Raw genomic sequence first — 27,919 nt, 5'->3', positions numbered from 1 at the left:
CCCACCCCCCAAAATAGCAGCAAAATGTTTTGAGCCTTCTCTCTCCCCCCTCCCCCCAAAAAGGAACTGACCAGGGCAGCACGAGTTGATGGGGGGGGGGAAGCTGGGTCACCTTGTTCCCCCCTCCCCCAAATTTCTTCACACACCCAGTTTGAGAAACGCTGGTGTAGTCCATGGGTTCCCAGCTTTTTTTTGCTCATGGTCCCCTTCTGAGCCTTGTTTACCTCTGTGGCCCCCCTCAGTTAGTTGGAAAAAAGGTACATAATTTACCTAATATTCAGTTTTTTCATGTGGCCCCCTAGAGGTAGGGCATGGCCCCTGGGGAGCCATATGGCCCACAGTTGATAACCACTGCACCACACTATTACAACCCTAGTCTGAAGCCCTTGGAATCTGGCTCCCCCGCTGGGCAGCAGGGCTTGAACAGGCTCTTTGCTCTTGGAGTCCTATAGGAGGTCATGGGGCAATAGAAGTTTGAGAATCCCTGACTAGGATCACACAATTTTGTTAAATATAAAGTAACAACAAACAGTTAAAAAAACAGCAAGCAAATGGTCTTGCTGTTCCCCCCCCCCCCATAACAGACTAACTCAGCTATCCCCTGAAGCTAGCTAACAAACAGTAACTCATCCCTGCACTCTTCTAGCACAAGTGACATCATAAGGTAATACACGAGGTATAGCTTGATGCTACCTCTTGCAACACCACAAGCCTGAAATAATAAAGTTGCTACACCTTCAAAAGTAGTAAGGATCTTGTACGGTGTATTACAACAAACAACTAGCACTCTGGTGAATTTACAAAACACTGATTTTGTTCCACTAAAGTTATAATGCAGGCAGTGGCTGAATAGAACGCTAACAGAAGACTTCAAGCACTAACCCATATCTGATTTTAACCTCTTAAAATACTATTTAGAGTAACAGAATTTTAAAAATAAGATGTGATTGTAGACCACAGAAATTAAGAGAACTTGAGGGCAGATACACAAAACCTAGGGAAGTTAAAATATTAGTTCTCCATATGCTAACTGAAGCACTCATGGTATGTTAGACCATGATAGAAGCTGAACAGTTCCCTTCAATCTTACACTGAGGCCTGAAGCCATATGACATAATTCTCCTCCCTCTCTCCCCAGCAGAACCACTCGCTCCATGTATCAGTCCAGAATGAAATCTGGAACCAGAAATGACCTGAATAACCTTGCAATGGAGCTACCAGGTGTACATATTTGTACTGTAAGGACAAGATGACTAATTACATCTTTGTTTTGGGAACAAACTATCCTATTAATGTATATACATCAAGCAAATACAACTGTTCACTTCCTTCTTCAGGAATGTTGCCCTGTCAAAGGTGAGAAAAACCATAGAAAGCAGAAAACATTAACAATCCAAGCCAAACTGTATCCAGCTTTATTAAATGTACTTTTCATAAACAATCATGGTAATTCAGGCAGGACATGGGCTACAATCTGCAACATTTTACAACAACTTCAAACTCCCCTCCCTCCACAGACTACCAAAACGTAAAAGTTACTATATAAAAACCAATGAAGAATCTTCATTTCATACTTGGACAGGGAAAAGTTTAGAGTGAGGGTGGACACTTTCACATTTAGCATGTTGTTTAACAACTTTTCACGAGCCTACCCTGACTTTTAAAAGAAAAAAATTAAAACGGCAGAGTTCTTAATCTGAAGATCCACAATATAAAAAAGAGGAAATGTAGCGCCTTTTAGAGCCCTAATTCCAATTTTGACACTGAAGTCTGGATTGCCTGACAGTGACAATGCATTAGATTTAGGATGAAAATCCCAAAATGCCTTTTGCCATATTTAAAAGGAGTGATAAGCTATATGCAAATGTCTAAAGGGATGAGAAAACAAAGGGCATTAAACTGTAGTTTTAAGACCGGCAACCAAGCATGCTGGGAGCTTCAATGTTCACTCCAATGCATTTCACAAACCTAAACTGATATGCAGCATCAGGGAATCCCCTCCTCCTCATATCCAGGAAGAGCCCTTCTTTAAAAAAAAAAAAATAATAAAATAAAATAAAATGTAAAAAAAAAAAATTAAAAGGGGGGGGGGGGAGGAGAGAATGGGGACTTTTTTTAAAAACCAGTTTGAGAAATATAGTAAGTGACATTTTTGCCCCCGTTGCTCCCCAAAAACCACAACAACGAAGCATTCTGTGTGCTAACAACATAGCTTTAAAAAAAAAGTAAAACAAAATTCTGCATTGTTATAAAACTTGATAAAAAATAGTATTTCAAACTGTACAGTCACCAGAAGTACACAGTTATCAAAAATTCACACAATTCACTTGGCATCACCAGCACCTTCAGCTTTTTGTGCCTGAAAGAGAGAGAACTAGTCAATCCATTGTGCAGACTTAACTCACTTTTCACAAAGCAATTCATTAACAGAATTAGGGAAGAAAAATTATAGTCCTGAACCACTGAGGATATTAAAATGATGCTTTGTTATAGTAATTGGATCACAATATTCATTAAGCGAAATACAGAATTAAAGCCTCGTTAGAAGCAAGCCTGAAGTTACGTTATGCACTGTTTTAATGCTATTGGTGCAGAGAAGAGTAAGTGACAATTTAGCATTTACTTTTGCTTTCAACTAGCACCAAACAACTTTTAAGTATACACTAGTTGAAAATGGTAAACAAAAATAGCCCAGAACCGTTAAATATAAAAGTGTACATAGCTTGTGCCATAAACAAATTGCCTAATCTAATCAAGGAATTTTTTCTAGCACAGGCCTCAACCTGCCTTTACTGATCGTGGAGAACTTCCCAATTCATTAGAATGACCGAGGCTACTAGACATGCTGTTATACCTGGTCTGTTTTGGCATCTCCATTTTCTGCAGGGTTGTTTCCATCCTTGCCAGCATCAGCTTTCCCTTTCTTTCCCTTAGGTAACTTCTCCCCCTTCTGCCAAGTGGTGGGAAGATAATATTGTTAGACATACAAACACACTCTAAATACCTGCAAGAGCCCCATTAACTCACATGATGGGAAACAGTATGCTATTTGGAATTTAGATGCAAATAGGGGAAAGAGTAATACACACAAGAATTTAACAGAAAACTAAAATTTATAGCTTTAATGAAAGTACTGCCTTGAAGTACTTGATCAGATCTTTCACAAATATTCTAAGTAACTGAAGTGACATCAACCCTTCCAAGGAGATGTATGCAGACAAGCAATTACTGAATGCACTGACATCTGCTCATTTAAGCCTGCACCACCAGGCCATGCCTCAAACTAAATAGGATCATGAATATACTTTGCACAGGACATTCATTACATTTTACATTAATTTGCATCCCATGGTATCAACTTACCTTTGGAGCTACCTTTTTAGGTTTAGGCTCTGGCTTTGGAGGAGCAGGTTTCTAGAAGAGAATATAAAAACAAAACAAGTGTAGAACTCCAAGATACAAAGTGCTTGTCACTTAGATCTCTTGCATTTTTTCCATGATGCCACCATGCACTCCTTGGTAAAAGAAACTTTAGCTGTTTGCCCACCGGGGAGGGTTTCTGTCTCAGTTATCCCATACCATTTCTCTAGCTTTTAAGACAGTACCCAGTACCCATTTCACACCAGACAGTGAACTGATATCCTTCTCCTAAGTGACATGCTAATAAGCATTCTAAAATAATACATGAGGTGAGCTAAAGCAGCTCTTCAGGGATAATATTAGAGACCAGTATTTTAAAAAGTGTTTATTTGCAACATACCTCAACCCAATAATAAGACAGATACTTACAGCAGATAACCTTGCTGATCTCCGTTGTGGCTATCAAAGAAAACAAAGTAATGGAACTATCAGAATAGCTGAAAAGCATAAATTAGTTGTCTACTTAAAAGACCTCAAAATAAATTTGAATCAGGCATTTAAAAAAAATATATATAGATTAGTGCTGGAATATTTGGCCTGCTGTCTACACACTACCATGAGGAAGAGAACATACTACTTAGATCACTAATTCCCAAACTTTTGCATTGGTGACCCTTTTCACACAGCAAGCTTCTGAGTGCACCACATTATAAATACTGGTGGTAAAGCAGGGTTTGGGATGGAGGCTAACCACGCCACCCTCAGTTTGACAACCCCGGCCTAGATGATGGACAGCCTGGGATACTGCTGGTAGGCAGGTTTACAAAGGCTAAGATTAAAGTTCAGGCCTGTCTTTCAAAGGTTAGCATGAATGAAGAATGTGACTTGCTCCTTAAGTTTTAATCTTGATCAGCCCGTAATCTCGAAACTCGACCATTTAACGAACTCCTCGGAAATGAGCCTTCTTACCTCATCCTTAACTTTGGCCTTATCGCCCTTGGACTCTCCTTCAGCCTACAACGAAGAGGATCGTTACTCCAAGAAATGAGCAGGGCGGAATGGAGCTACAGCCCCGCTAGGCAGCGTGTGCGGGTGGGTCCGGTCCGGGTCCTTGGAGCGAGCGGGCATTGACCTGGACGCTCGCTGAGGGCCGGGGGGAGAAGGCGGGAATGATGCTTCCGTGTCCCCTGCGCCAAGCCCCGGGGGCTCCTACCCCCAGGCTCGTGCGTTTCCCTCCCCGCACGCGGCCGCGCTCCGGGCGCAGCGGAGCTGCACAACGCGCCTGGAGCCGCGGAAAGGTGGCTCCTCACCTGCCCCGGGGACCACGGAGCGATCGCGGGCCCCGCGCTCCCAAGCCGCAGCGCCGGGGGAAGGCGTCTCGCCGCCCGCCTCGGGCCCAGCCAGAGCCGCGGTTTTGGCGGCAACTCGGCCCCCGAGCCAGAGCGCGGCCGCTTCCCGCCCTTTCCCGCGCGCTCGCGCCTCCCCGAGGGAGGGGGCGAGCCCGCACATCCTCCTCCCCCCGCGCGCTCCTGGCTCCGCGCGGGCACGTGCCTCCAGCCGCCCTCCCGCCAAAACCAACCGGATCGAGCCGGCTCCGCTCGCCGCCTATTAATCCTGCCAGGCCCCGCCGCCGCCACCTTGCGCCCTCCCCTCCCCCGCCTCGGGCTGCTTCGCCCCCAGCCAGTCCCCGCGCGCGGCGGGTAACGGCCGCCGAGCGGCTCGCGCTGCCCCGCCCCTCCCCCGCGACCGTTGGGGCCTCTCCCGCGCGCCGCCTCACAACCGTTACCTCCCCGCGGGAGGGGGAAGAGAGCGTTGGCCCCGCCCCCAGTAACGGCGGCGCGGGGAAGCAGTTGCGGCCCTCGGCCCGCGAGCCCTCCGGCCGCGCCACGTACCTTTCTCTTCGGCATGGCTCCGGGCGGTGGGCGAGGAGCTCGGCGGGGCTCGCTGGATCCGGGCGGTGCGGGCAGGGGGGCTCGCCGGGATGGGCCGGTGCGGCAGGCGCTAGGCTCCTGGTTGCTCTCTCCCGACCCCACTAATTTGAATCGGGTGTTTATAAAGTTTTATATAGAGCCGGACGCGGCCCAACCGGTTTCAGCCGGATCCCCACCGCCCCGCACGACCATTGGCCAGCGCGGGTCACGTGCTGGAGGGCCGCGCTGGGGGGGGGGGGCCACAGAAAGGCGGCGGCGGCGCGCGCAGCGCTCTGCTCCCTTCTCCCCGCCGAGCCAACGCTCGCGCTGCGCCCGCCCCGGGTTCGCCTCAAGGCACCTACGGGGGGGGGGCTGCTATAGCCCCCTCCCCCACCGGCGCGTGGCTAATGCCTGTCAGCGGGGGGGGGGGGCGCTAGGCGCCCCCAGTCAATGGGGGGGGGGGCTCTGCCCCGCCCTCCGCAGGCCCTGGAGGAAGGAGCCGCCGTTACGAAGCGGGGGGGGGGGGGGGCGCTGCTGGACTCCCCTCCCCCCGCTGGCGCCCGGCGGGGCAGGCCGGGGCCTGGAGCAGCGGCTCCCGTGCGGCGCCCGCCCTCGCCTCGTTGTGCGCCGGGGGCGAGCGGGCAGGTCGGGGCGCTGTCCCTTCAGCACCAGCCGAGGAGGGACTCCCCGCCCCCCCCGGACACCGCCCAGCCCGAGAGACCCGCGCCATGGCCGCAGGGAGCCCGACCGAGGGACTTCGGACAAGCGGGGCGCTGGCCACCGCGAACATCAACAGGTGGCTGATAACAGACCCGGAGGGGAAGCTTCTCTGCACAGCAGAGAACCGCCCCCCCCCCCCGCCGGTCCAGATCGCCTCAGCACTAGCAGAGCTAGTCTTTTAGCAGTTCAAAATCCTTGAAAAATTAGCTTCAGAGAGTAGCCCAGTTAGTCGGTAACCAAAAAACAACAAATAGTCTAGCACCACCTTAAAGACCCACCAAACATATAGAGGGTATCATGAGCTTTTGTGGGTACCAGCTACATGTGTTGGTCTTTCAGGTGCTGTAAGACATATTAAGTTTTTTTTTTAAATTAGATTAGGGCTATTCAACTGAAAAGGTGCAAGTATGAGTGAATTGACTGTAAATTACTTGTAAAATCTGCCTCTTTCCACAGAAAGGTACATTTAAAGAGATCCTACTGTATTTTTCATGTACATTTGCTACACTTTGATTATTAGGTACACTTTCACATTGCTTAACCTGTCTCGTTAGCTGTACTGTCTCTAGAAGAATAGCACCCCAACAGCCTTTTGGGTTGTAATACAGCTCTTCATTTACACAGCAAGCAGTCCCAGAAAACTTTTTCAGCGATTATCCATATTATATCCACTGTCCCTCAGCACTTTTACACCATTCTAAGTTATAAAAACTGGACTCTCCCTTTTCCCACCCTTTCTTCCAAAAAAAGCATAATGCCACATCAGTTTAGGCTGTCCTTGGGTCCATCTTACACCTGGAAATACAATTTTATTTGACCAGCTCCTTGAGGATAAGAGATATCAGGTTTTAAGAATTAGTTCCACAGAGGACCTCTTGGAATGTAAAGAAACGATTAAATGAAATGTTAAATAAACACTATAAAATTGACTCTCCATCATCTATAGATCTCACAGTGCATTATTTGGGGGAGGAGGGAAAGAGGGCACCATTAGCTATTTACACAAGAGGATACACTGGAAAGTAATTTATTTAGACCAGCGGTTCTCAAACTTTTTGGGCTCCAGAGCCCTTTACATGCGTAAAAATTTATGCAGAGCCCCAGCGGTCCACTGATTTTATGTGTTGTACCTGTGGATGTTTACAGTTTGTCAACCTCGCGGAGCCCCTGGAGATGTCTCGCGGTGGAGCACAGTTTGAGAAACACTGATTTAGACAATGTCTCAGGATTCCAGCCCATCATCCAAACAGAATAAACCAGAAAAAAATCTGCTAATTCACTGCATCTGAATAGGAATAAAGGGGGGGGGGGGAGTAGCACACTGGTAAAGGAACATTACATTTGACCTAGACATAATCTTCATTAAACCTTAAAGCAGCAGCTCTTTATAGTTTTAAATGATCATCTTTTAAAAAAATGTTTTGTTGAAATGCTTTATTCACAGTTTGACATTTTAATTAATCTCTTCACAATCACTCTCAGAGTGCTGTTTGCAGCACTTAAGTCTTTTAAATCTGTATTTTTTTAATTGTGAGGTAAAAGGAATACTTTAAAAAAACAGCAAAAGCTGTGTTGTATTTCAGTGTACCTCAAACATGTTGGAGACATTTTCAGTTGCTTCTGACCATACAAAAGCACATAAATCATAGATGAAATAACCTAGAAGGTAAGCTAGTCCATCTCCTTGCCAATAGAGAATTCAAAACAGGGAGTACATTGCAAATCAATCTTTTCCATCATCATATTACTCCACAGCCACACAAACCATCCCTGTTAAGAACCTCTAGTCTACATGTCATCTTTAAACCCTACTGAGTAGGAAACACATATTGGTCATAGTCCCCATGTATCCTCAAGGATACATCCCAGAATCCTTAAGCTAAGGCCCTCCCCATATTCCAAAGCAGAATGGGAAGCTGCGCGCACAGGTTGAGTTTTACACTCATTTAGGTGTAAAACCTAGCTGGCTTTAGCCAAGTTCTCTCCCTGTCTCAGATGAGTTCTTTTTAACAAGTTATTTGATTCACAGCTATTTTTTTCTCCACACCCCCTCAAAAAAGAGACACGTGCCCTTTCTGTCTTCAATACTATAGAGAGGGCAAGCAAGTAAAAGATGTTACGGGCTAGTAAAAGTTCTTCCTCTAGACAGCATGGCTGACAGTCTATTTTGCTACAGCTCTTTGAGAGCCACCAGCAGATGCATGAAAACCTGGAACAAATAGGCAGGGAGGGCAAAGTAGGGGGGAAAAATCTACAGGAAAATTATTTATGAAGAATATTTTTTCCACAGCTCATAATATGTCTCCACCATAAACAATTCTTTCCACACTGAATGGCAATAGCATGCTTCTTTGGAAGAGTTGATTACCCATGTTACTATGAATAAACAAATCTCATTGAAATGACAGCAAGCACAGGGTCCAGGGCAGATTTAAGGAGAACTGGGTTGCTTTGCCTCAGTTGACTCATGAGGTGACCACACTGGAAGTTAATTCTCATCAACTGCTTATTACAAACGTTCCCAGAGATGCAAAGTGTCAGGCAGCAGAAATAAGAGAGGGGACACTGTATTCCCTTCTCCATTTTTAGTGGTGGGAGGCAAGACCATCCTGAGACATTATCTTCTTCAGTGGCATTTACAGAACTAAAAAGCCTCATAATACCCAGCGTCTGCCCTTTGGATAGTGCCCTGGGAATATAAAATCTTGTACCAATTCTGCATCACCAGTGTGGAAACCCACACACAGTGAATTCCTCTGTCCAAGCAGTTGTGTTATTTCTAACACTGCTGATATTCACTCTCACAAGGCCTACCCAGGTCATGCAGACACTGTACACAATCTTTCGAGGAAGTCCATTCTTTTGTTCTCCAAAGCCTGAAGAAAGCCCTGAATTCTCTCTTCCCGCAGGGCAGTGCATTTCTGCAAGAGTGTCCATCGGCGCTGAGAATCTCCATGGCATGCAGACCCTTCCTGTTGCAGTTTATTTGTTACATAAGCCTGGTCACTTTCCAGCTGTTGCCGCTTCCTTTCCTTCATGTGCAAATCTCTGGCTTTCTGAAGTGAAAAGCAAGAGTATTAGTACTTTATTGGCCCTTTCAGCTCCTTCCTCTTTCTGCGGTGCTGACACATGGCAGAAATGGCTGCAGCAAAAATTAGTCTCTGCTCAATTTAACTATCAATTTGTAGATTAAACCAAAAATAGGCCCTATGTGAATCTCCTATATCGTTAGGTATCAGTTGGATTGACTGGAGAAACTATAGGGAAATCCTTGATCTTGGATTTAGAAAAAAGTCTCCCCAAAACTTAATAGAAAATAAGCTTTCCTCAAAAAATGATTCTAACTTTGGGGTGGTGACAACGAAATGGCAAAGATACAAAGACAGTGCTATCCTTTCAAGTAAACCACAAGACAAACGGTAGCCCCAGCCCACTCCAGTGAGAAAGTCCATACATGAGATTTTAGATGCCAGGATAACTCTTCCAGTTAGTAACGTGTGAGGTAACTCTCCTCATGTGTTTGGATGAACCATTCAGGTGAGGTATGTTCCACAAGCATAGTGTTGCCTGTAAGACATGCACAGATAACTGAACGCTTCCACATAGGATTTCTGCCTCTGGAGAGAGAGAGATGTGGTATCCATTTACCAGGAAGAACCTGTTATTTTGATTTTAAGGGAAGTGAATTGGATTAATCACTCCTTTATCATTTCTACTACCCCCTCCTCACTTACTACAGCTGCCGCACTACTACACACAAGTACAATGAACCAGTTCCCAGTCTTTCTACTGAACTGTGGACCTTCTGCAGAGCAATTAATGGGATGTTCTAAAGCCTGAAGATGCATCATCTGCAATTGGAAGGCCCCTGCCTTTAGGCTGTGCACTCTACACTGTAAACAGCAGATGACATGGTGAGGCACGCCTTTGACATGTTCCTTTGCTAGCTGTCAAACCCTCAACTGTACTAGCACTTCTGTGCTCCCTCTGTCTCCAAAAACTGTCCTGACAAAACAAACCTCCCCAGCCGATAAAATACACTCTCATCTAGCAGAAGTCAAACCACCAAAACCCCCACATCTTTACAGACACTCTTCTTTCACACCATAATTTATTGCACACTTATACAGACCTTCCTGGGCCTTGGATGGGACTTTTTGCCTGCACCCTCAGCCCAGCAACTTCCTAAGTTTCTGCAGTTCTTTTAAAGCAGTGACACTCAGATCTCAGTGATTCTGATCAACATCACTCAAAAGAGCTGCAGTAGTGTGAAATCCTTGCTTCGTTTACTATTTATTTTTTCCTTCCCCACTTAGCAAAATGACTGACCAAGTAGTCTACATTTGATTAATGACATGGTGAAAGCATCCTGACCGGTAAATCATTAAAACACTGCGTGCACTGCTCCCACAAAGCCTGAATGCTCAGCCAAGAGCATGTACAACTCTCAGTATCCAGGCCTGGAAATCTAACTGCATTTTCATGTAGCAACGAGCCTCCAAAGATTAAGGGTGCCCCAAGTAATCTTGGTTATTCAATTAATTAAGGCAATAGCAGCTCTTCTTAAACAAGAATATGAGCGACAGTGCTGGTAATGGAAAAATACTGAATTCCCTTAAAATGTGGTCTAGCGCAGTAACTAATTTTAAATCGAGTAGCTTGTAGTTAACCATGTTAGTTCGTAATATATAGGAATACAACCAAGTAAAGCCAAAAACAAGGAAATTCACACAAGTTTTGGCGAAGATCTCTAACCACAGAAACACTCGCAACTAATTTCTGGTTGCCATGGGATAAACTCAGTATGTGTGAGTGCTAACATCATTGAAACTATTTATGACAGCTACCCACAGTCAGTTTCACTCTTGGCTGTTTTAATAACCCATACTTAGTTAAATCAATCTAGGTAAAGAAGAAAACCAAATTGAAAGCAGAGATCATTCAAATGAATAGAATTGCAGTAAAAAATATTAAATTTTATATTTTCAACAATCTGCATATTTGAAAGGGACAGGATAAGAACATTCCCAGGGAGTGGGGAGCTTACATGTTAATACCTCGAAGTTGGGGTTTGCCCCTTTCAAACATGGTGGGCTATCATGAAAATAAATAAGGCATTAAAGCAATCCAGTGAGATTAGGAGAATTTGTTTACATTTTTCATGACAGATATAACCCAAATTACATGATCAATGACAAGTTTGAGGCATTTTGGTTTGTTTTTTTTCAAATTCTCATTACTGGAGGAAGTTGTGGTATGTAAGCGCTGCTCAGAATCCCAAATTTGCTGCATATTTCTGTTAAAATCGGCATTAGATAATGAGTTAACGGTATTGCAATGTCATTAAGATTCAGATGACCACCCTCACAAGGCGAACAGAGCTCGTCCCTAGTTGTCAGAGCTGTTTTTTATCTGCAAACTCAGGCAAACAGTATTGAATCAGGCCAGTTCAGCATCAACTCAGATTCTGTGCGCTAGGGGTTGGCAACCTCTCTGAAGTGGCGTGCCAAGATTTAACCCTCCTGCCCTGGGCTGCACTGCTCTCTTGGGAGGGCTCTCTCCACCGGGTGCCCCACTTGGTCTCCTGCCCAAGGCTTTGCTCCGGCTTTTCCTGTGGGGAGGGGAGGAATAGCATGCACATGCTTCCCTGGAAGCTGGATGTGGCACGGAGTCTTGAGGTTACCCCCACAGGAAGCCGGTGCCGGCTCCAATCTTGCAGGGGGCACAGTGCTGGATTGCCAGCACTGGTTGGGGCTGGGTGGGGTTCAGGGAAATGGGCAAGGCAGAGGTGGGCGGGTGGGTGACTCCCTGGTGTCCAATTCTGATGGAGGCAGGGTCCACAGTGCCCTCGCCTTCCTGCCAGGAACCCAGGCGTCCGGGGCCAAGGTGGCTTTGGGGCAGGAGGATCCCCACGTTTTCCTCTGCCCTCAGGCCACAGCCCGGGCAGCACTCACCCTCACTCGTGCCCCAGAGCGAGCTCCCCTCCTTCCTGCGGCTTCCTCCTTCCTGTTCCCCTGGAACAGCCCCATTCCGCCACATGGCCTGGCCACCCCCGGGAGCAGCCTTGGACCCCGAAGCAGCTGCTGGCCATGCAGCCCTGCCGGTCAGGCTGTGTGACTGCCGCGGAGCAGGAATTGGGGCTGTGGTGAGGCTGCCACAGGGACAGCCTTACTGCGACCTGGCTCCAGCTGCGGCACACAGGGAAGCTGCTGGCCATGCAGCCCCACCAGATGGGCCGCATGCAACTCAAAATGGGTTCACGTGCCATCCGTTGCCGATCCCCGCTCTATGTCATCATGACTATAAAAAGCTAGAAATTGCTGCATGAAACATTCCTCAGAAGCCACCCCAGCCACCAGACAAGTGCTGATTTGGTGTATCACTGTACTCATCCCACTACATCCCACACTGTTGTATGCGGCTGTTGAAACAGTGTCTGGCTAACCATAACATGGTTAATTTCAATGTTTCTAATCCTTACTGTCTACTTTACACACATGCTCTCCTAGCTTCCAGCACGTTACTGTTCTGTGTAGACAGTATCGTCTAACTTGGGCTCTTCCTCTTTGTGCTCTTACCTGTAAATCGCTGTGGTTCACCTGGAACCGAAGGACAGCCTCACACAAGTTCCAGAAGGAATATTCTGGCCACAGCACAGACTGAAACACCAGGCATGAGTGGGAGGTCTGCAGAAAACAAGATCACCAAGAATGTAATAAGCAAGGGATGCAAGTCATCAAGAAGTGGCTGTGTCACAAGCTACGCCAGAGCTTCCCAGCCAGGGGTTCTCTTAGAATTCATTAGGTCCTGCCTGCATGTGTACACAAGGCTGTCTAGATACAGTATTCCAAGAATTACACCACAGACTGATGTATTTGGTTGGCTGTGTGAAATTTTAACAGGAACAGGCTGGGAAGAATTAAGCATCATCCTTGAGAGGGAAGAACATACCCTCTGGAGGAAGAGGGTTTAACTTAAAACCACAACAGCCACGAAATATAGAGTCAGCTCAGCACTCTATTTTCACCTGCTGGTTTCTGCTATTGGGACTGCAAGGGTCTTCCATCCTTCACACAACATGCAGACTGGATCAGAGTGTTAACATCAGTCATAAGTGCAACTGCAGTTGGACCGCCTGGTCTAGCACACTCCAGACCTGACCGGTCCCAAAAGGAGGAGTTTGCCAGACCAGCAGAGGTCAATGCCAACCCCTCCAGGCTGCCAGCCCCAGCTCCCTTCTCAGCTGCCAGCCCTTCTGCCCCTGCTCCCAGTTGCCAGGGCTCTTTGGTCCAGCAACATCCGTGGACAAGGAATCCTGGACCAGAGAGGTAACCGAACACTATATTTGAGATACGTGGCGTAATGGTTATCCCATAGGCCTGAGAGTTAGGGTCTTTCCTGTCAACTCTTGCTTTTATCATCAGTGCCTTCTAAAGGGTTAGGACAGTTATTTAATTCTTCTGCAAGGGTTTCTGCAAAATGTGGCTAATGCTTACCTTGCAAGGACTTGTTAACAGGGCTGTCCCTAGGGGGGAGCAGGGCCTGGGGCAATTTCCAGGCCCTCCTTCACCCCATACCTCCCAAGCCCCTTACTGCCCCTGGTCCGCCCTCTCCAACCCCTACTACACTCCTTCCCCGAAGCACTCTCCCCCGAGCTATGCAATGCAGCGATTACTAGGGGACCTGGTGCAGGGCAGCCTGGTCCCGTCCATAGGACAGTTGGAGAAGCTGCCGCAGGGCCCCCCCAAAGCACGGGGCTCTGCTTGTTAACATCTGTACAGTTCAGAAGATTTTAAAACATGATAATACATCTTAAGAATGTTACATTCTCCTTTTGTTGCACAGAAACATAACAATTAAGATTTCAACATTTCAAGTTAACACTAGAATAATTCTTGCCTTGAGGCTATTACAGGGTACAGGACACAACTCCAGCATCACCACTGCAGTGCACACAACCCTCACACCCATTTCGTAACTTCTCCGGAACATCTGAACCATTTCTTGGCCACTCCCTCTCATTCTCCGGTGTTCATTCAAGAAGTTGAACAAAATCTCATTTTTACCTGTGCAGACACATGGCCCAGAAGTATGCGAGACATGTATGTTTGGGTGACAGCTGTTGTGCCCTTCTGTTTTGCCATTCAGTTTGTTGTATGTCTACATCACATGACCACAATGTGAGAAGAAGCAAGAATTCATCTAGCAAGAACCTCCACCACTAATACTATTAGAAACTGCTGTTTTGGAAAACGTGCTGGTAAAAGATACCAGATTTACAAAAGACACTAAATTTAAGATTTTAAACCTGAAAGTGTCCTTTCAAGTGTCTATTTATAATAAGTGTTATAGGAATGAATATTTCCCACTGTCAAATTGGCTCAGGCTCTATGTGAAGGACAATCCTTTGCCTCTTTGGTAAGACAATGAATGAAAGTAGCAAGAGCAGCATTCACTTATGTTCATATCTGCCCAGAGTACACGTGTATCCCAAACTTCTGGAAAGAGGCAGAACAATTTAGAAGCAAGTCTCAACTCCGATTCGAGAACATCTGCAAACCTGTCATTTGTAGAACAAGTAATTGACACACGCTCAGTGGTGTTTGAATGCAGCAGGTAGTTTAGGAACCAAGTTCCACCCCCCTCCCTTCAATGTAACTAAGAAATACTTTGATTCCAACGTGCTGCTTCATTTGTTTCAGCCCAAACTTTATAACAGTGCTCCAGTATGTAAGAAATAGAAAAATAAAACAAGGAACTTATTGAATGTTGGTAATCAAAGCTGAATACAATTCATAAATGTAAAACTAGTTTTTTACTATTTATGAATGTAAATCAATCATGTCCTTTTAAAGCTTTTCCTCTGAGCATTCACAGCAAGAGCAGATGTGCATCACACATTCCTTCCATCACATCCCAAAGGTATATAGAATCTGAGGACTGGAATGAATCTGGAAAGGTCAAGTCCAGTCCCCTGCACTTAGGGCAGGACCAAGCACCATCTATTCTAGACCATCCCTTACAAGTGTCTATCTAACCTGCTCTTAAAACTCTCCAATGATGGCAATTCCACAGCCTCCCCAGGCAATTTATTCCTTAACCACCCTGTTTAACCATCCTGACAGTTAGGAAGTTTTTCCTAATTTCCAACCTAAACCTCCCTTACTACAGTTTAATCCCATTGAGTCTTGTCCTATCAGTAGAAATCAAGAATAATTTTACTCCCTCCTCCTTGTAACAACCTTTTAGGTACTTGAAAACTGTTATGCCCCCCTCAGTCTTCTCTTTTCCAGACTGAACAAACCTAATTCTTTCAGTCTTCTCTCATAGGTCATATTCTCTAGATCTTTTATCACTTTTGAATAGTGATAGAAATGTAGCCGTGTTAGTCTGGGGTAGTTGAAGCAAAATGCAGGACAATGTAGCAAGTGCTACATTGTCCTGCATTTTTTATCACTTTTGTTGCTCTTCTCCGGACTTTCTCCAATTTCTCAACATCTTTCATGAAATGTGGTGCCCAGAACTGGACACAATATTCCAGGTGAGGCCTAAGCAGCAGAGTGCCTTGCTCACAACACTCCTGTCAATGCATCCCCAAAACGAGGTTTACTTTTTTTGAGGTTTCTGTTACACTGTTGTCTCATTTAGCTTACGGCTCACTATAACCCTTCGATCCCTTTCTGCAGTGCTCCTTCCTACACAGTCACTTCCCATTGTGTATGTGTGAAACGGATTGTTCTTCCCTAAGTGGAGTACTTTGCATTTGTCCTTATTGAACTGCATCCTTTTTACCTCAGACCATTTCTCCAATTTGTCCACATCATTTTGAATTATCATCCTCTCCTCTAAAGCAGGGGCAGGGAACCCTTTTTTTTTTTTTTTTTTTGGTTCGCAGCCACTGACCACAAAATCAGTCAGAGGCCACACACACATGAGAAGCAGGAAAAAAAAGCCCACAACTCACTGGTCTGGCTCCCAACAAGCTCGGGGCTTCCCCTGTCAGCAGGGTGAGCTAGTGGTCACGCAGAGTCTCAGAAACTTGCCACAGGAATGGAGCACAAGTGCCGGCTCGCCTCACTGTGGGAAAACTCCAAGCCTCGCCAGGGGCCGGACTTGGTCCACATACCATAGGTTCCCCACCCCTGGCTCTAAAGCAACCCCTCACAACTTGGTATCCACAAACGTTCTAAGTGTATTCTCTATGCCATTATCTAAAGCGTTGAAGAAAATATTGAATAGAACCGGACCCAGAACCAATCCTGAATGTTAGTTGCCAGATTGGTTAGATCCCAGCCTCAGGTCATCTAAAACTAGGACTGACGTGAGTGAATGAACAAGGAAGGTATGGATCAGCCTATTCATCGACTTCTGAACTAGACTGGTATTTCTTATTTCAGATATACTCAGGACAATCAAGATCTCCAGTGTGTTGCACTGGAGTGTATTTTAAGCATCACAAAGTCAGGAGAGATGGTAAAACGCTGGCATATTGGGACTTAAGGAAGTTGCTGGTACCAAGGCATGACTGGTTTCTGAAGAGGTTCTCTCACTTCAGCTGACTCCTGGACAGAAGAAAGGCCTATGTAGTAGATGAAGGACTAAAACATAAGCCAGTGCAGCACAGGCCTGGTCTGAGGCCTAGCTAACAATGGACAAAACATGGTGAACATAAAGCACAGCTAAGCTGTGAGCAAGAGGCAGGCCCCAGCTCACAGAACTTGGCACAAACAGGGACGAGTGTGCAAAACACTAATTGGTAATAGGCCCAGGTGCAGAACAATAATTGGTACTGGTCATAAGCGGAAAGCACATGGTACCACCTGCTATTAGAAAAGACCTTGGAACCCACTCCTTACAGATACAGACTCAGGTTCAGGAAAGGGTCTAAAATGACAGCATGATGGATAGAGATGATCTAATCAAATCACGAGGCACAGGGTGATGGGTGGTATCTAAGTAGCGTTAGAGGGTGGTAACCTGACAACGTCAGCAGTGAGGTGTGATTTGTTGTACCTGTATCTAAGGTGGTGTCTTGGGGGGACAGTTTTGTATGACCTAGGGGGCAGTGGAAATTTCCCACTGACTGAGTCATTCCATTGTGGCAAGTACATATGCGTAGTGGTTCAGTAGAGTCAATGACAACTACGACTGTACTTCGCTTAACAATAAACCTGGCCTGGCACCTTCGATCCTTATCTGGTTTGTTTTCTGTGGGGGCTCTCTTGAGGTCTGCTGTGGAGACTAAGTGCACAAGTCAACACGGCCCACATGACTGAGCGCACTCGCAAGCAGCCTTCTGGTTCTCATCATCCACGGAACCGGAGACCCTGAGGACACTTCGGCAGCAAATCCTGACCGCCCTCCTGAACAACTACAGCCTGTTATGCAAACACAAAATATTTTCAGGACACGACAGCTTTTACCTGCCACAGCAAGAAGTCACTAAGCCGGACCTCTCCGGAGGTCCGTATCAGGAGGTCTGGGTTGGGGGAGTTGTTGGTGTAGAGGCATTTATCAAGCAATGACTCGGACACATCACTGAGAGAGAGAGACACACACAGACATCCCATTAATAAGATCACTTTCACAACCTGAGAGTGGTGACACCATGAAATCAGGGTTCCTACAAAGGCATGAGCTTGGTGTTCTGGCCCAATCGAGTGGGGTTTAGAAAACGTGCTGACAGAGAATACCAGAGACTGAAGAGATCTACAGCAGCGACAGTGGCAGTGCAAGTCCTTCGCTTCTCCTGACCATCAACTCTCCAGCCTGAAGAAGGGGGTTCAGTGTCTAGGATCCATTTGTTATGTGGCCTCACAACTGCGACTGCCAGCAAAGAAGCGAACTGTCAAGGCATCTTTCATGCCATGCAAACTAAGGATGTTAAAATGCAATTATCTGGCTAATCACAGAGTTGATACAATGTGTACTGACAACACGATTAGTTGATAAGCGCCTCTGCAGAGCCGCAGCAGGGCAGCTCCAGAGGAGCCGATTCGAGCTGGCACTGAGCAGTCCTGGCTCGTTGCAGCTCTGCATGTTAAATGTAGTAAGAGCTGCTGGGCTCTCACTACATTTCAAATGCAGAGCCGCTGCGATCAGCGTGAGACAGGACTGCTCGGTCCCAGCTCACGCTGAGTTCAGCACCACTGTTCGCGACGGCCAGGGCTAGCTGCAAGCAGGAGCTGCTCAGGCAGCAGCCCCGTCTGTGGCCAGGCCTAACCGCGTGAACAGGGGCTGGTGACGGAGCAGCTCCTGTTCGTGGTGGCTAGCGCTGGTTGCAGGCAGGGGCTCAGGCTGGTGTCAGGGCTGGCTGCCATGAATAGGGGTTGCTTGGCGGCAACAGCCCCTGTTTGCGGGGGGGCCCCAGCTCCCTGCTAGGACCCCTGCGGATAGGGGCTGAGGCAGCGGGGAGGGAGGTGGCACCCTGAAGATGATGCTGGGGGGAAACAGTTTTTAAGCTGGCTTCCCCAGCACCAGTTCCTGTCCCCCACCCTTGCTGCCTCTCATAGAGGCAGCAAAGGGGGGGGGTGTTGCAGAGCACACAGGGTGAGCGGGGACTGCTTGAGTTGCTGCTTGCCCTGTGCTCCCTGCGGCACTTCTGCTTTTGAAATGTACAAGAACCTCGCAGGGCTCTTGTACCCACAGCGGGAGCTGGTGGGAGTGGGGCACTGAAGCAGCACCACTCGTGCCGTTTCCTGCTGTGCCTCTGCCTCCCCTGCTCCTTGCAGGGACAGTGCTAGGGGGGACGGGGGGGACGACAGGCTTTACCGGTTCCTCACAGTACCGGCTCCTTCTCCTCCCCAACTTGCTGCCTCTGATAGAGGCCGCAGGGAGGGCGAGGGGAAGGAGCGACTATCAAGTCAACTATCCGATAAGCATTGCTTGTTGGATAGTCGACTAGTTGCTTACATCCCTAATACAAACTGGAACGGAATTGAGACCCTCCATCTCACTGTTTCTCTTGTACCATACTTAGCACCATGTTACCTAAGACCACCAAAAAAGGCCTTCATATAGTAATTTTCAGTCACTATAAACCAGTCTGATAGGAATCAATGAAGGCCTGAGGACCAGTAGGGAAAATATGACAAAGTATCGGGTGACGTTTGCAAGGAATCATCCCGTTCTTACAATACATTAACTGAATGACTCCGCCACCTACCAAGCCAAGGCACTGTAGCGCTCCTGGCTCTTTAAAATGACATTTATGGGCATATTGGGACAAAAATAGAAGTTGTGTAGCTATCTGCCCTACAGGTTACCACATGTTTGCTCCCTAGACTAGTTACAACATAGTTCAAATTTGCAGCGTAGGTGAAACCTCAGAGTTCCTGCCAAGGTGTATCTAAACCTTTAGTTTCATTAAGAAACACAGTTAAGGTCCCCGACACTACAAATATGGAAGCTTGAGGGAACCAGTTTGAGAGAGCTGGGTGGTAACGTGGTCTCCTACATGTCCGTTCTTGTAGCATGGAGGGATTATCTAAAATCCAGGGTTAGACAAGGACTCTGCTCAAGTCCGAAAGACTGGACATTGCACAGCAATCTGCAGAACACCTAGGGGAAGGCATCAGCCTTGTCACTTCACAGCACAAGTGACCTGTGAGCCAGGAAATTGTGGAGAAGGCAATGTAAATGCTGGCTGTGCCAACTCCACAGATGCTGGGACTCCTCCGTGCAGGGGGATCCCTTTACAAAAGAGCGAGGGCCCATGGCACAAAGGAGATGGAAAAGGGCAAAGCATCTGTCTCTAATATTCAAGTATTTGATGTAATTTTCATTGCTTTTTTATGCAATCCAGCAGCTGGAAATGAGGCAAAGCAAGAATCACATGACCAGTCGGCTCTGAGAGCCACTGACAAGCACTCTATGGACCACTTTTGGGATCATACCCAGCACCCTTTAAAAGAGCAGCTCATAGCGCCCTCACGTGTGGTTAGGAGTGGCAGAGAAACGAGCTGCGGAAAGACTTTGTAAACCCACCTCCCCGGAATTTTTTAACAGCATACATAGACCATTCCACATGGGAGTCTTGTGATCAATTTTGCTTTCCCTCCAAGAGTGAACTCTGTTACTTTATTTCATGCCATGTCCTGATGCTGACACCAGAGACTGACTGGATCTTAAAGCAAGGGCTCTTATTGTGTCTAGGGATGTGAAGGTTTAACTAGTTAACCAGTAAAGCTGGAGCAGCTCCTTGCCTGCGGGTGGGGGGAAGGGAGGCATTGCAGCCCAGCAGTGGGCAGGGGGGGCAGTCTCCTGCTCGCCCCCTCTTTATTCAGGATTAAACTATATGTTTAACCGGTTAGCTAATTAAACAGGATTTTACATGCCTGGTTGTTTCACCCATGAAAGACTGCACAGTAACCCCAGAATCTGCGAGAAGCACGTGGGCAGACTAGAGTCGTTAGAGCAAGACACAAGTTACCTGGGTTCAAGTAGTCCTTGTTCCACACCCCAGGCCATCTCTCTCACCGCGTTGCTGATTTCATGTCTTGATGTGTATGCAAAGCAGACATTCAGAAAACATCTGAAAGGTATGAATGAAACTAACTCAAGAAGCAATCAGGGGGTCACAGACAGAAGAGTTAGCTAGAACACTGATGCATGTTTACGGGGAAAAAAGCAGCAAGGGACGACATGCAATGTCTGTTGAACTTTCGCTTCCAAGGGTGCTGGCTGGATACGCTGTCGTGTGCTACTCACTTGTTGTAGTTCCTGGTGGCCAGCACAGCCTGGGCAATCAATTCTTGAATATCCAGTGGCAGAAGAGGCAGGTCCCCCAGGACACGGATACACACACCATGCTTCTTCAGATTCTCTCTGCACAGAGCAGCAGGGATGGGCTCTGATCAGCAGGCATGCCAAAGCCCGACCAATCCACAGCCCATTTTCACAAATGTCATTTTGAATTTCAGTTCCAGGGATTTAAATCTTAAATTTCAGAGTGTGGTAACAAAGCATGGGTCTGTATTTTAAACCAGCACTCGTACAGCCTGTGATGCCCCCTCATACCATGCCACCCTTACTTCTGCACTGCTGCTGCCCTGTGGACGCCAGGTCCGAAGGCAGGGCAGAAGTCAAGGTGGCAAAACTGTGCTCCTTTTAACTTCCCTTTGGGTCAGGGCCTCCCATTTGAGAAACACTGTTACAGGATAAGAGTACACAAAAAACCATATTTCTCATGTGATGCCTTTTCACGGCCATGAATTTGGCAGAGTCCTACCTGTTGCCTGGCGCTCCTAACTCTATTACAGAAGAAGAGGGTTGTGACATGACATGCAAAATTAAGACCTGATGCAACTGGCAGGAGGATAGGAGTATGGAATTTACTTACAGGTGGCCTGAATCTGACCATCTCTAGAGCTCTAGCCATTTCCTCAAAAGAAATTTAAAAACAAGAGCAGCCTACAGATTCCTGACACAGAAATAGTTGAGTAGTTGTACAAGAAAGAACCAAGACAAGGATCGTAGGTCATCTGTTTGCCATGCTTTGAGACTACGAAATTCGTCACATGAAAGACTTGTATGCAAGTGATTATTTTCCTGCATGTTATTAAGCAGAAGTTAAAAGGAGGATGGCAGGTAACTAGAATGAGTAGTAGCTAGTCACATATCAGCCCAACTGGAAGACTAGTGCATCAACAACGGAAAAACAACAGCAGGAAACACGCTCACTATATAATTATTTTGGACAGAAAAGACACTATCCTAGTAGCTCTATCCTGAAACCAACAACCATTTTTGTATTCTAGTGCCAGCTCCTGAGAGGAGAATGACAACACTGGTTCAAGCCCCATCTAGTGCAAACCGGGGCTCTCTCAGTCTGACCTACAGCATTACTCTAAGGACCTCTCTACCAAGTCACCCAAATACTGAGCTACACGACCCCACCCCCAGTGTTCACACCCTGTCCCAACAGTACTTCCAGTCTCAATGAACGCTCTGGCTTTTGGGTTTTTGTCCCATGGTGGAGGCAGACAAACAAATGTGCCAAGTTGTTGAACCATTAAAATGCCTTTCTGTGCTCATCTAAACTCACACTGGATCCAGATCTCCACCTAGAAATACATATTGCTGCTTTCATTGAATTAATGTAGATTAACACGTTGCTACATCACTTTCCATCCCTTCCTGCTGTTCTCCCCTGACCCCACATTTATGTAGTCCTCTCGGTATGGGCTTGAGAGGATCTTACTGTTCTTCCAGCAAGCGGCTAAATTTTTGCCTGGCCAGCTCCATCAGCCCATCGACCTCTTCCTTGGAGCGTTTAAAGTTCTCAATGCTAAATGCATAGACAGTGACCTCCCGGATATCCAGATTCAAGCACCACCGCAGAGTCTGCAAGAGGAAAAATTTGGTCACTCAGAGCAGTGACTCTTAACCTTTCCAGACAACAGTTCCTCTTTCAGGAGTCTGATTTGCCTAGGGTACCTCAAGTTTCACCTCCCTTAAAGACAACTTGTTCATAAAAATCAGACATAAAAATACAAACATGTCACAGCGCACTATGACTGAACAATTGTCAGGGTCTCATTTTTACCATCTAATTATAAATCAATTGGAATATGAATATTGTACATGCATTTCAGTGTATAGTATATAGGGCAGTATAAACAAGCCATTGTCTGTATGAAATGTTAGTTTGTACTAACTTCAATAGTGCTTTTTATGGAGCCTGTTGTAAAGCTAGACAAATATCCAGAGTTGGTGTATGTACTGGAAGCACCTTGTGAACCCCAAAAGGTACATGTACCCCTCCCTGGCTGAGAATCACACATTCAGAGCATCCCATTTCAGCAAGTGAGTGAACTTTCTTGCAGTTCATAATTATTCTAACAATGACTGGGAGGAAAAAAAGAGTCTACAATGGTCCCAGTCTTATAAGGATTCCAGGTGCAACTCAAAAAATGCTAGAAAATAATCAGATCTTGAATTAAAATGCTCAGTGTGACTGTCAGGCAGCAGGATGGGCAACTAAGGATGCTGAGTGGCCCTCCTTCATTTCAGTGGACCGCAAGATTGCTGTAACCAAGAATTTGCTAGGTGGGCCGACAACCATGGTAGCGTTTTTGTTGGTCTCAGAGGGAGCACACAGCTCTCACAGCTGAAACTGTGTGCAATCAGCATATGCCTCACTTCACCTGCCCTTGCTTTCCATGCATGCCACGTTAGTGATACCAGTAGGGAAAAAATGTTGCAGAATCAGGCAACCTTGCTTGTGGGCAATGGTAATGAGAGGCCTTGTGGGCCACATATAGAACCTTGACGGGCCACAAGTTGCCTACCACTGCTGTAGGGTCTCCTACAGGCTAGGTTACAATGTGTTCCGAGAACAGCCAGTAAAAACATCGGGAGCATTTAGGAACATCGGAATTACCAGAACGGGTCAGACTATAGGGCCATCTAGTCCAGCATCCTCTCCAACAGTGCCCAGTACCAGATACTTCACTATGCAGATGCGGGATAGCCCACTCTCCGTGAGTCTTCTCCTCACCCCAGTCATAGGTGCTGAGGTTTTCTTTTCCCCAGGGTGCTCCATCCTCCCTTTACCCTAAGGCCCCACCCGCATTCCTCCCATTCCCCAGGCCCAACCCATCACTCCCCCCCTGCTCCATCCCCTCTTCCAAGGCCCTGCCCTCACTCTGCCCCCTCCCTGAAGCCCTGGGCCACTCAGCGCTCTCTCTCCTCCCCCAACTGCCAAATTGCTGCTTGGTGGCTCTGCCAATCAACTTTTTTTCCCCTCTATGTTTCCCTTCCCTCCCTCCAGCCCCAGAGCACTCATGAGTTGGCGCCTATGTCTCTAATAGAGATTGGCATAAACCTAACTCATGTGGTTTCATAACCCTTCTTGATCCTTTTAAAGACCCTCCATACAAAAAAATTCCATCAACTCTGGATATTCTTGTTACTCATATAAAAGTGTCCACAGCCTGGATCTTGCAAAGTTCCTGACTGGGATTTCCAGGCTGAACTGTTCTCTTCCTTCGCTGTGTTATTCCCAGTAAAACAGACAGACTGCCTAAACGGGCCTGCTTTTCTCCCTCCTCAGAGACAGCCCACAATTATAAGTTACTCACGGTGCTTCCTGTATTCTGCAGAATACAGTTTGAACTAGTATATATCAACCTCTCTAGGGGTTACTTCAAAAGGCCAATAACTGAAGGAATTACATTAGCTTACCTCTCCTCCCAGAGAAGTTATATACAATCTCCCAATACGACAAGCACTTGCCTACGTGATCTAATGGACCCCCAAGGTCTGAGACTCAATTCAGTAAGCTTTGTTCAGGATAGTGCCATATCTACCAGACTGTACATTGGAACCTTTCCCTAGAGCAGTGGTCCCCAACCTTTTGGGGCTGCCGGGCGCCTGGGGGCAGTGCCGCTCACTTTTGTGCGTACGGGGGCGGAGCCACGCACAGGCCACGTGACTTGGGGCGGGGCCAACCATGCGCCACACGCCCGAGGCCGGCAGCGGCATGTGCAGCGATCCCGGGCAGGGACTGCCCAGGTTCCGCAGGGCCGGGGCCGGCAAGGGCATGCGTGGCGCACGTGGGGGTGGGGCCAGGGCCAGGGCCGGCAAGGGCACGCGCAGTGCACCCGGGGCCGGGGCCGGCCATGCGCCCGGGGCTGGCACCTGCTGCATGCCCGGGGGCGGGGCCAGCCCAGGTTGCTCCGCGGGCGCATGTAAAGGGCCCGGCAGGTGCCATGGCGCCCGCGGGCACCGGGTTGGGGACTACGGCCCTAGAGGATCTCAAAGTACTTTACAAACACTAACCCTCAGTGAGGTATTATTTCCCTGTTTTACAGATGAGTAAATGGAAGAGATTAAATAACTTTCCCAAAACCATCGAGGTTAACGGTAGATCAGTGAGGAGAACCTGGGCATCCTGACTCCCAGCAGCTCCAGGGTCTAAGTACCAGATTCCACCCCCCTTAAGAAAGGGGACATCTGTCCCTACACTAAGAAAATGCTGACGAAAACTGGAACCAGGGATCCAACACCCTAACCTCCATCACGCAGAAGCACCTGTGTAGAAGGTACTGCCCCCACCTGTGCCAGTTTGTCAAAGCCTTCTGAATGCCCCTGCTGCCTCTTCACGTGGCACTTCTGAGCATAACGGCGATTCCCATCCATGATGAATGCAACATGCTTGGGCATCGGACCTGCCTAGATGGCAAGAAGAAGAAAGACTAAACAGACTCGAAAGCCAACCACCAGCTTGGATTCCCACCTCAATTACCATGCTCCTGGAAGCGCCCCTGCTGTAGCATGGGATCCATCTGCAAAGTTTGGGGATGGAGAGGACACAAAATAGCAAGAAAAAGATAGAAGAACACAAGCTACTAGATAAACATGCGACTCTTTAGTAACCCTAGCTTCCATTTGAAGCACTATGACAGGAGCACTCACCATTAATTTCCTTTGTCACTGCCTTATCCTGTTGTGTGGCTGAGAATTGAACATATTTAGGATACAAGAGAGCCTGGAACAGCACTGAAAAGTGATTAGCATCTTGTGTCAGTGAGGACTCAGCAGGTGTTCCAAGCCCCATGCTGCCAACATTGTAAGCATCTCCTATGTCAGCATTCAAGCGACTTTCAGACTCATTTACATGGAGGGAAAAAAATCTGATTTTTCACCCCTACAGCTGATATTTCCTCCTCTTAATTTCACTAGGTCTCTACAGCTCTGTCTGAGCATGGAAACAGAGATGCATATGTCAGCAACAGAACAGGTTTTGAGGCTTGCTTGCGGAAGGTACAGAAGACACACAGTTTTCTAAAACTATTGGGATGTATTACATTCAACATAAATATATTTTAATAAAACAACTGGAATTATCTGAATCTAAAATATAATGTCTAATTATCTTGCATCCCTTCCACACCCTCTTCCATTCTCATATGATTTTAACGGCCATTATTTCTCAAACTGCTAGACAGACATGAATGTGTTATACCCTTTAAAACTAGGGTTTCCATCTGCTTGTAGATGGTAAAATAATGTCTAGCTCTAGCAATTGTTATGATACTTGCTGTCAGAAATGAAATAAGAGAACGGGCAAGAGGATAATTAGAGACCTTATTTTAAGATTCATGTATCTGTTGATCAGCCAGGGCTTCAAATATTAGAAATCTAGGGACCCCAGCTTGCTACTGACATGCATTAATTATAGCCCTGCTCATCTACAAGACTCAAGCCAATGTAATTTTCCATCCCTGAATACAATTTAGGAATGTACACTCAGTACTAGTATTAATATGTGCTTCTGAACAATGACATTTTCTTACAAAGCAGTCTCATGGATAGTTAACTAATACGGAGCTGCAATCTTGAAAATTCTTGATTGTTAGCAGCAGCACTGAAGTTTATGTCTTACCTTTATAATGTTGGCACAAAATCTCTCTATGATGGTCAGCTCTCCTTCCTTGATCCATGACATGGCCTTACTCGCAGCAGTCTCTTTTTTTGGGGAGGACACTGAGAAAAGGGGCAAATGAATCAGGAGGATCTATCTGAGCAGTAAGAACAGTCATTTTAAAGTTTACTTTTCCAGTTAGTCACCTTCTCAGAGCTTTTTTTTTACTACTTACACTCAAATTATAAAAGCAGAACATGCTACTCCAGAGCTGGATAACTTAGGAATGAAATATAGAGTTATTACCACCCAGTACTTGCAACACAAGTAGAAATTGATGTCACCAGCCTGGGTGAAACGACACCTTGACTCGCAGCACAGGTGTCAGAGAATAAGCACACACATTTCAAAAGCCACCACCATGGTTGTTATTACTTGGTCATCAGGGAAGAAAAGGGCTAACCAGTCTTGCAGACTGCACTCCCCTTTCACCCACGGAAATGCTTGCTCCGATTTAGGGGCAACATACATTGGTAGGAGCTAAGAACCTGCCCTGTAGCAGCTCATGCAATATCTGCTCTGCAGAAAAAGAGAACTTCTGCTTAGATGACTGTAGAGCAGTGGTCCCCAACCTTTTGGGGCTGCCAGGCCGGGGTGGCACCACGCATGTGCCACACGCCTGGGGCACAAGAATGGCTCAGGCTGGCCCTGGTCACTAGGCAGGCACATATAAATGTCCCGGCAGGCGCCATGGCGCCCGCGGGCACCGCGTTGGGGACCGCTGCTGTAGAGGCAGAACCTGTCACCAGCTCTAAACTGACACTGAACACGTAAGCTTGGTCCGTTGATCGAGTCTGTGACCACTTGCTGAACTCCCTGGAAATCCTTTACTTTCTTGCAGCTCGGTTCCTGAGCGATTCTCCTTCAGCTAAGGGCAGGCAAGGCTGGGATGGAGCGAGCGCCTGGGGGCAGGGGAGCATGATCCAGCTCTGGCTGTTGAACAGGCTCCCAGGCACCACACTTCTTCAGGCTGCCTGCTCCGGAGCGGGGGCCTGGCCAGGGACCCCGGGCAGCCCAGCCACCTCCCAGGACTTGGGCTCTTCGCTCAGCAATAGGGGGCCCCAGCTCCCCCCCCGCCTCGCCCCGAGCCAGGCTGCCCAGCTCGCGTCGCCCCAGACCCGCTGCCAAGGGCCAGTCTCGCGGCGCCACAGATGGGGAAACTGAGGCACGCGGGCGGGACCGTGACTAGCCCGGGGCAGAGCCCAATCCCGGGCTCTGCCCACTGGGCCCTGCTGCCTCTCCCTCACCGCCCCTGTGGGCCCATCCCCCGGCGGCGAGCAGCCCGCACCCCCCGCCCCGCGGTACCTCAGCCCCCAGCGCCCAGCCGCTCCGCGAGCAGTGACGTGTCCTTCCGCATTCGTCATCAGCACGCGCCCGGGGGAGCCGCCTGCGCCTGCGCTGTGGGCGTGGTGAAGCCTCTGCCTGCCAGGGGTCTGCCGCCCCGTCGCGCCCTTCCATCGTCCCGCGGGGGGGGGGCAGAGAGAGGCGGGCCGGCTGGGGG

At 47.6% G+C, this 27,919-nt stretch overlaps 2 protein-coding genes across 3 annotated transcripts; both read right to left on the bottom strand.

Annotated features, from left to right (window-relative positions):
• Window positions 1-1,399: 1,399 nt before the first annotated feature.
• Window positions 1,400-5,485, bottom strand: HMGN2 (high mobility group nucleosomal binding domain 2). The gene is made up of 6 exons (XM_075909000.2): window positions 5,253-5,485; window positions 4,330-4,374; window positions 3,790-3,819; window positions 3,364-3,414; window positions 2,855-2,950; window positions 1,400-2,359 (listed from the first exon to the last, which is right to left on the bottom strand). The coding sequence occupies exons 1-6, from the start codon at window positions 5,265-5,267 to the stop codon at window positions 2,324-2,326; spliced, it is 273 nt and encodes a 90-aa protein (XP_075765115.1). The 5' UTR covers window positions 5,268-5,485; the 3' UTR covers window positions 1,400-2,323.
• Window positions 5,486-7,001: 1,516 nt separating this feature from the next.
• Window positions 7,002-27,843, bottom strand: DHDDS (dehydrodolichyl diphosphate synthase subunit). Of its 2 annotated transcripts, none has more exons than XM_075908999.2 (9): window positions 27,724-27,843; window positions 26,380-26,480; window positions 25,050-25,166; window positions 22,192-22,334; window positions 20,700-20,816; window positions 20,422-20,523; window positions 17,414-17,528; window positions 12,569-12,676; window positions 7,002-9,046 (listed from the first exon to the last, which is right to left on the bottom strand). In XM_075908999.2, exons 2-9 carry the CDS (start codon window positions 26,440-26,442, stop codon window positions 8,810-8,812), a joined length of 1,002 nt encoding a protein of 333 aa, XP_075765114.1. In that variant the 5' UTR covers window positions 26,443-26,480; window positions 27,724-27,843; the 3' UTR covers window positions 7,002-8,809. The 2 variants fall into 2 exon arrangements, with proteins under 2 accessions (XP_075765114.1, XP_006139211.1); XM_006139149.5 differs by lacking the exon at window positions 27,724-27,843 and adding an exon at window positions 26,594-27,694.
• Window positions 27,844-27,919: the final 76 nt, after the last annotated feature.

Source organism: Pelodiscus sinensis, chromosome 26 (genome assembly GCF_052426305.1).
Source record: "Pelodiscus sinensis isolate ZL-2025 chromosome 26, ASM5242630v1, whole genome shotgun sequence".
Taxonomy (NCBI): domain Eukaryota; kingdom Metazoa; phylum Chordata; order Testudines; family Trionychidae; genus Pelodiscus; species Pelodiscus sinensis.
Note: the sequence above shows the minus strand (reverse complement) of the source record. Positions and strands in the feature narration are given on the sequence as shown.

Coding starts and splice junctions, on each gene's coding strand:
- HMGN2 (XM_075909000.2), bottom strand. Junction 3,415..3,789: donor GATCAGCAAGGTTATCTGCT/GTAAGTATCTGT, acceptor ATTCTCTTCTAG/AAACCTGCTCCTCCAAAGCC. Junction 2,951..3,363: donor CTAAAAAGGTAGCTCCAAAG/GTAAGTTGATAC, acceptor ACCACTTGGCAG/AAGGGGGAGAAGTTACCTAA.
- DHDDS (XM_075908999.2), bottom strand. CDS start 26,442: ATGTCATGGATCAAGGAAGGAGAGCTGACCATCATAGAGAGATTTTGT. Junction 22,335..25,049: donor GCTTTGACAAACTGGCACAG/GTGGGGGCAGTA, acceptor TTCCTCTTGCAG/ACTCTGCGGTGGTGCTTGAA. Junction 9,047..12,568: donor TGAACCACAGCGATTTACAG/GTAAGAGCACAA, acceptor TTTTCACTTCAG/AAAGCCAGAGATTTGCACAT.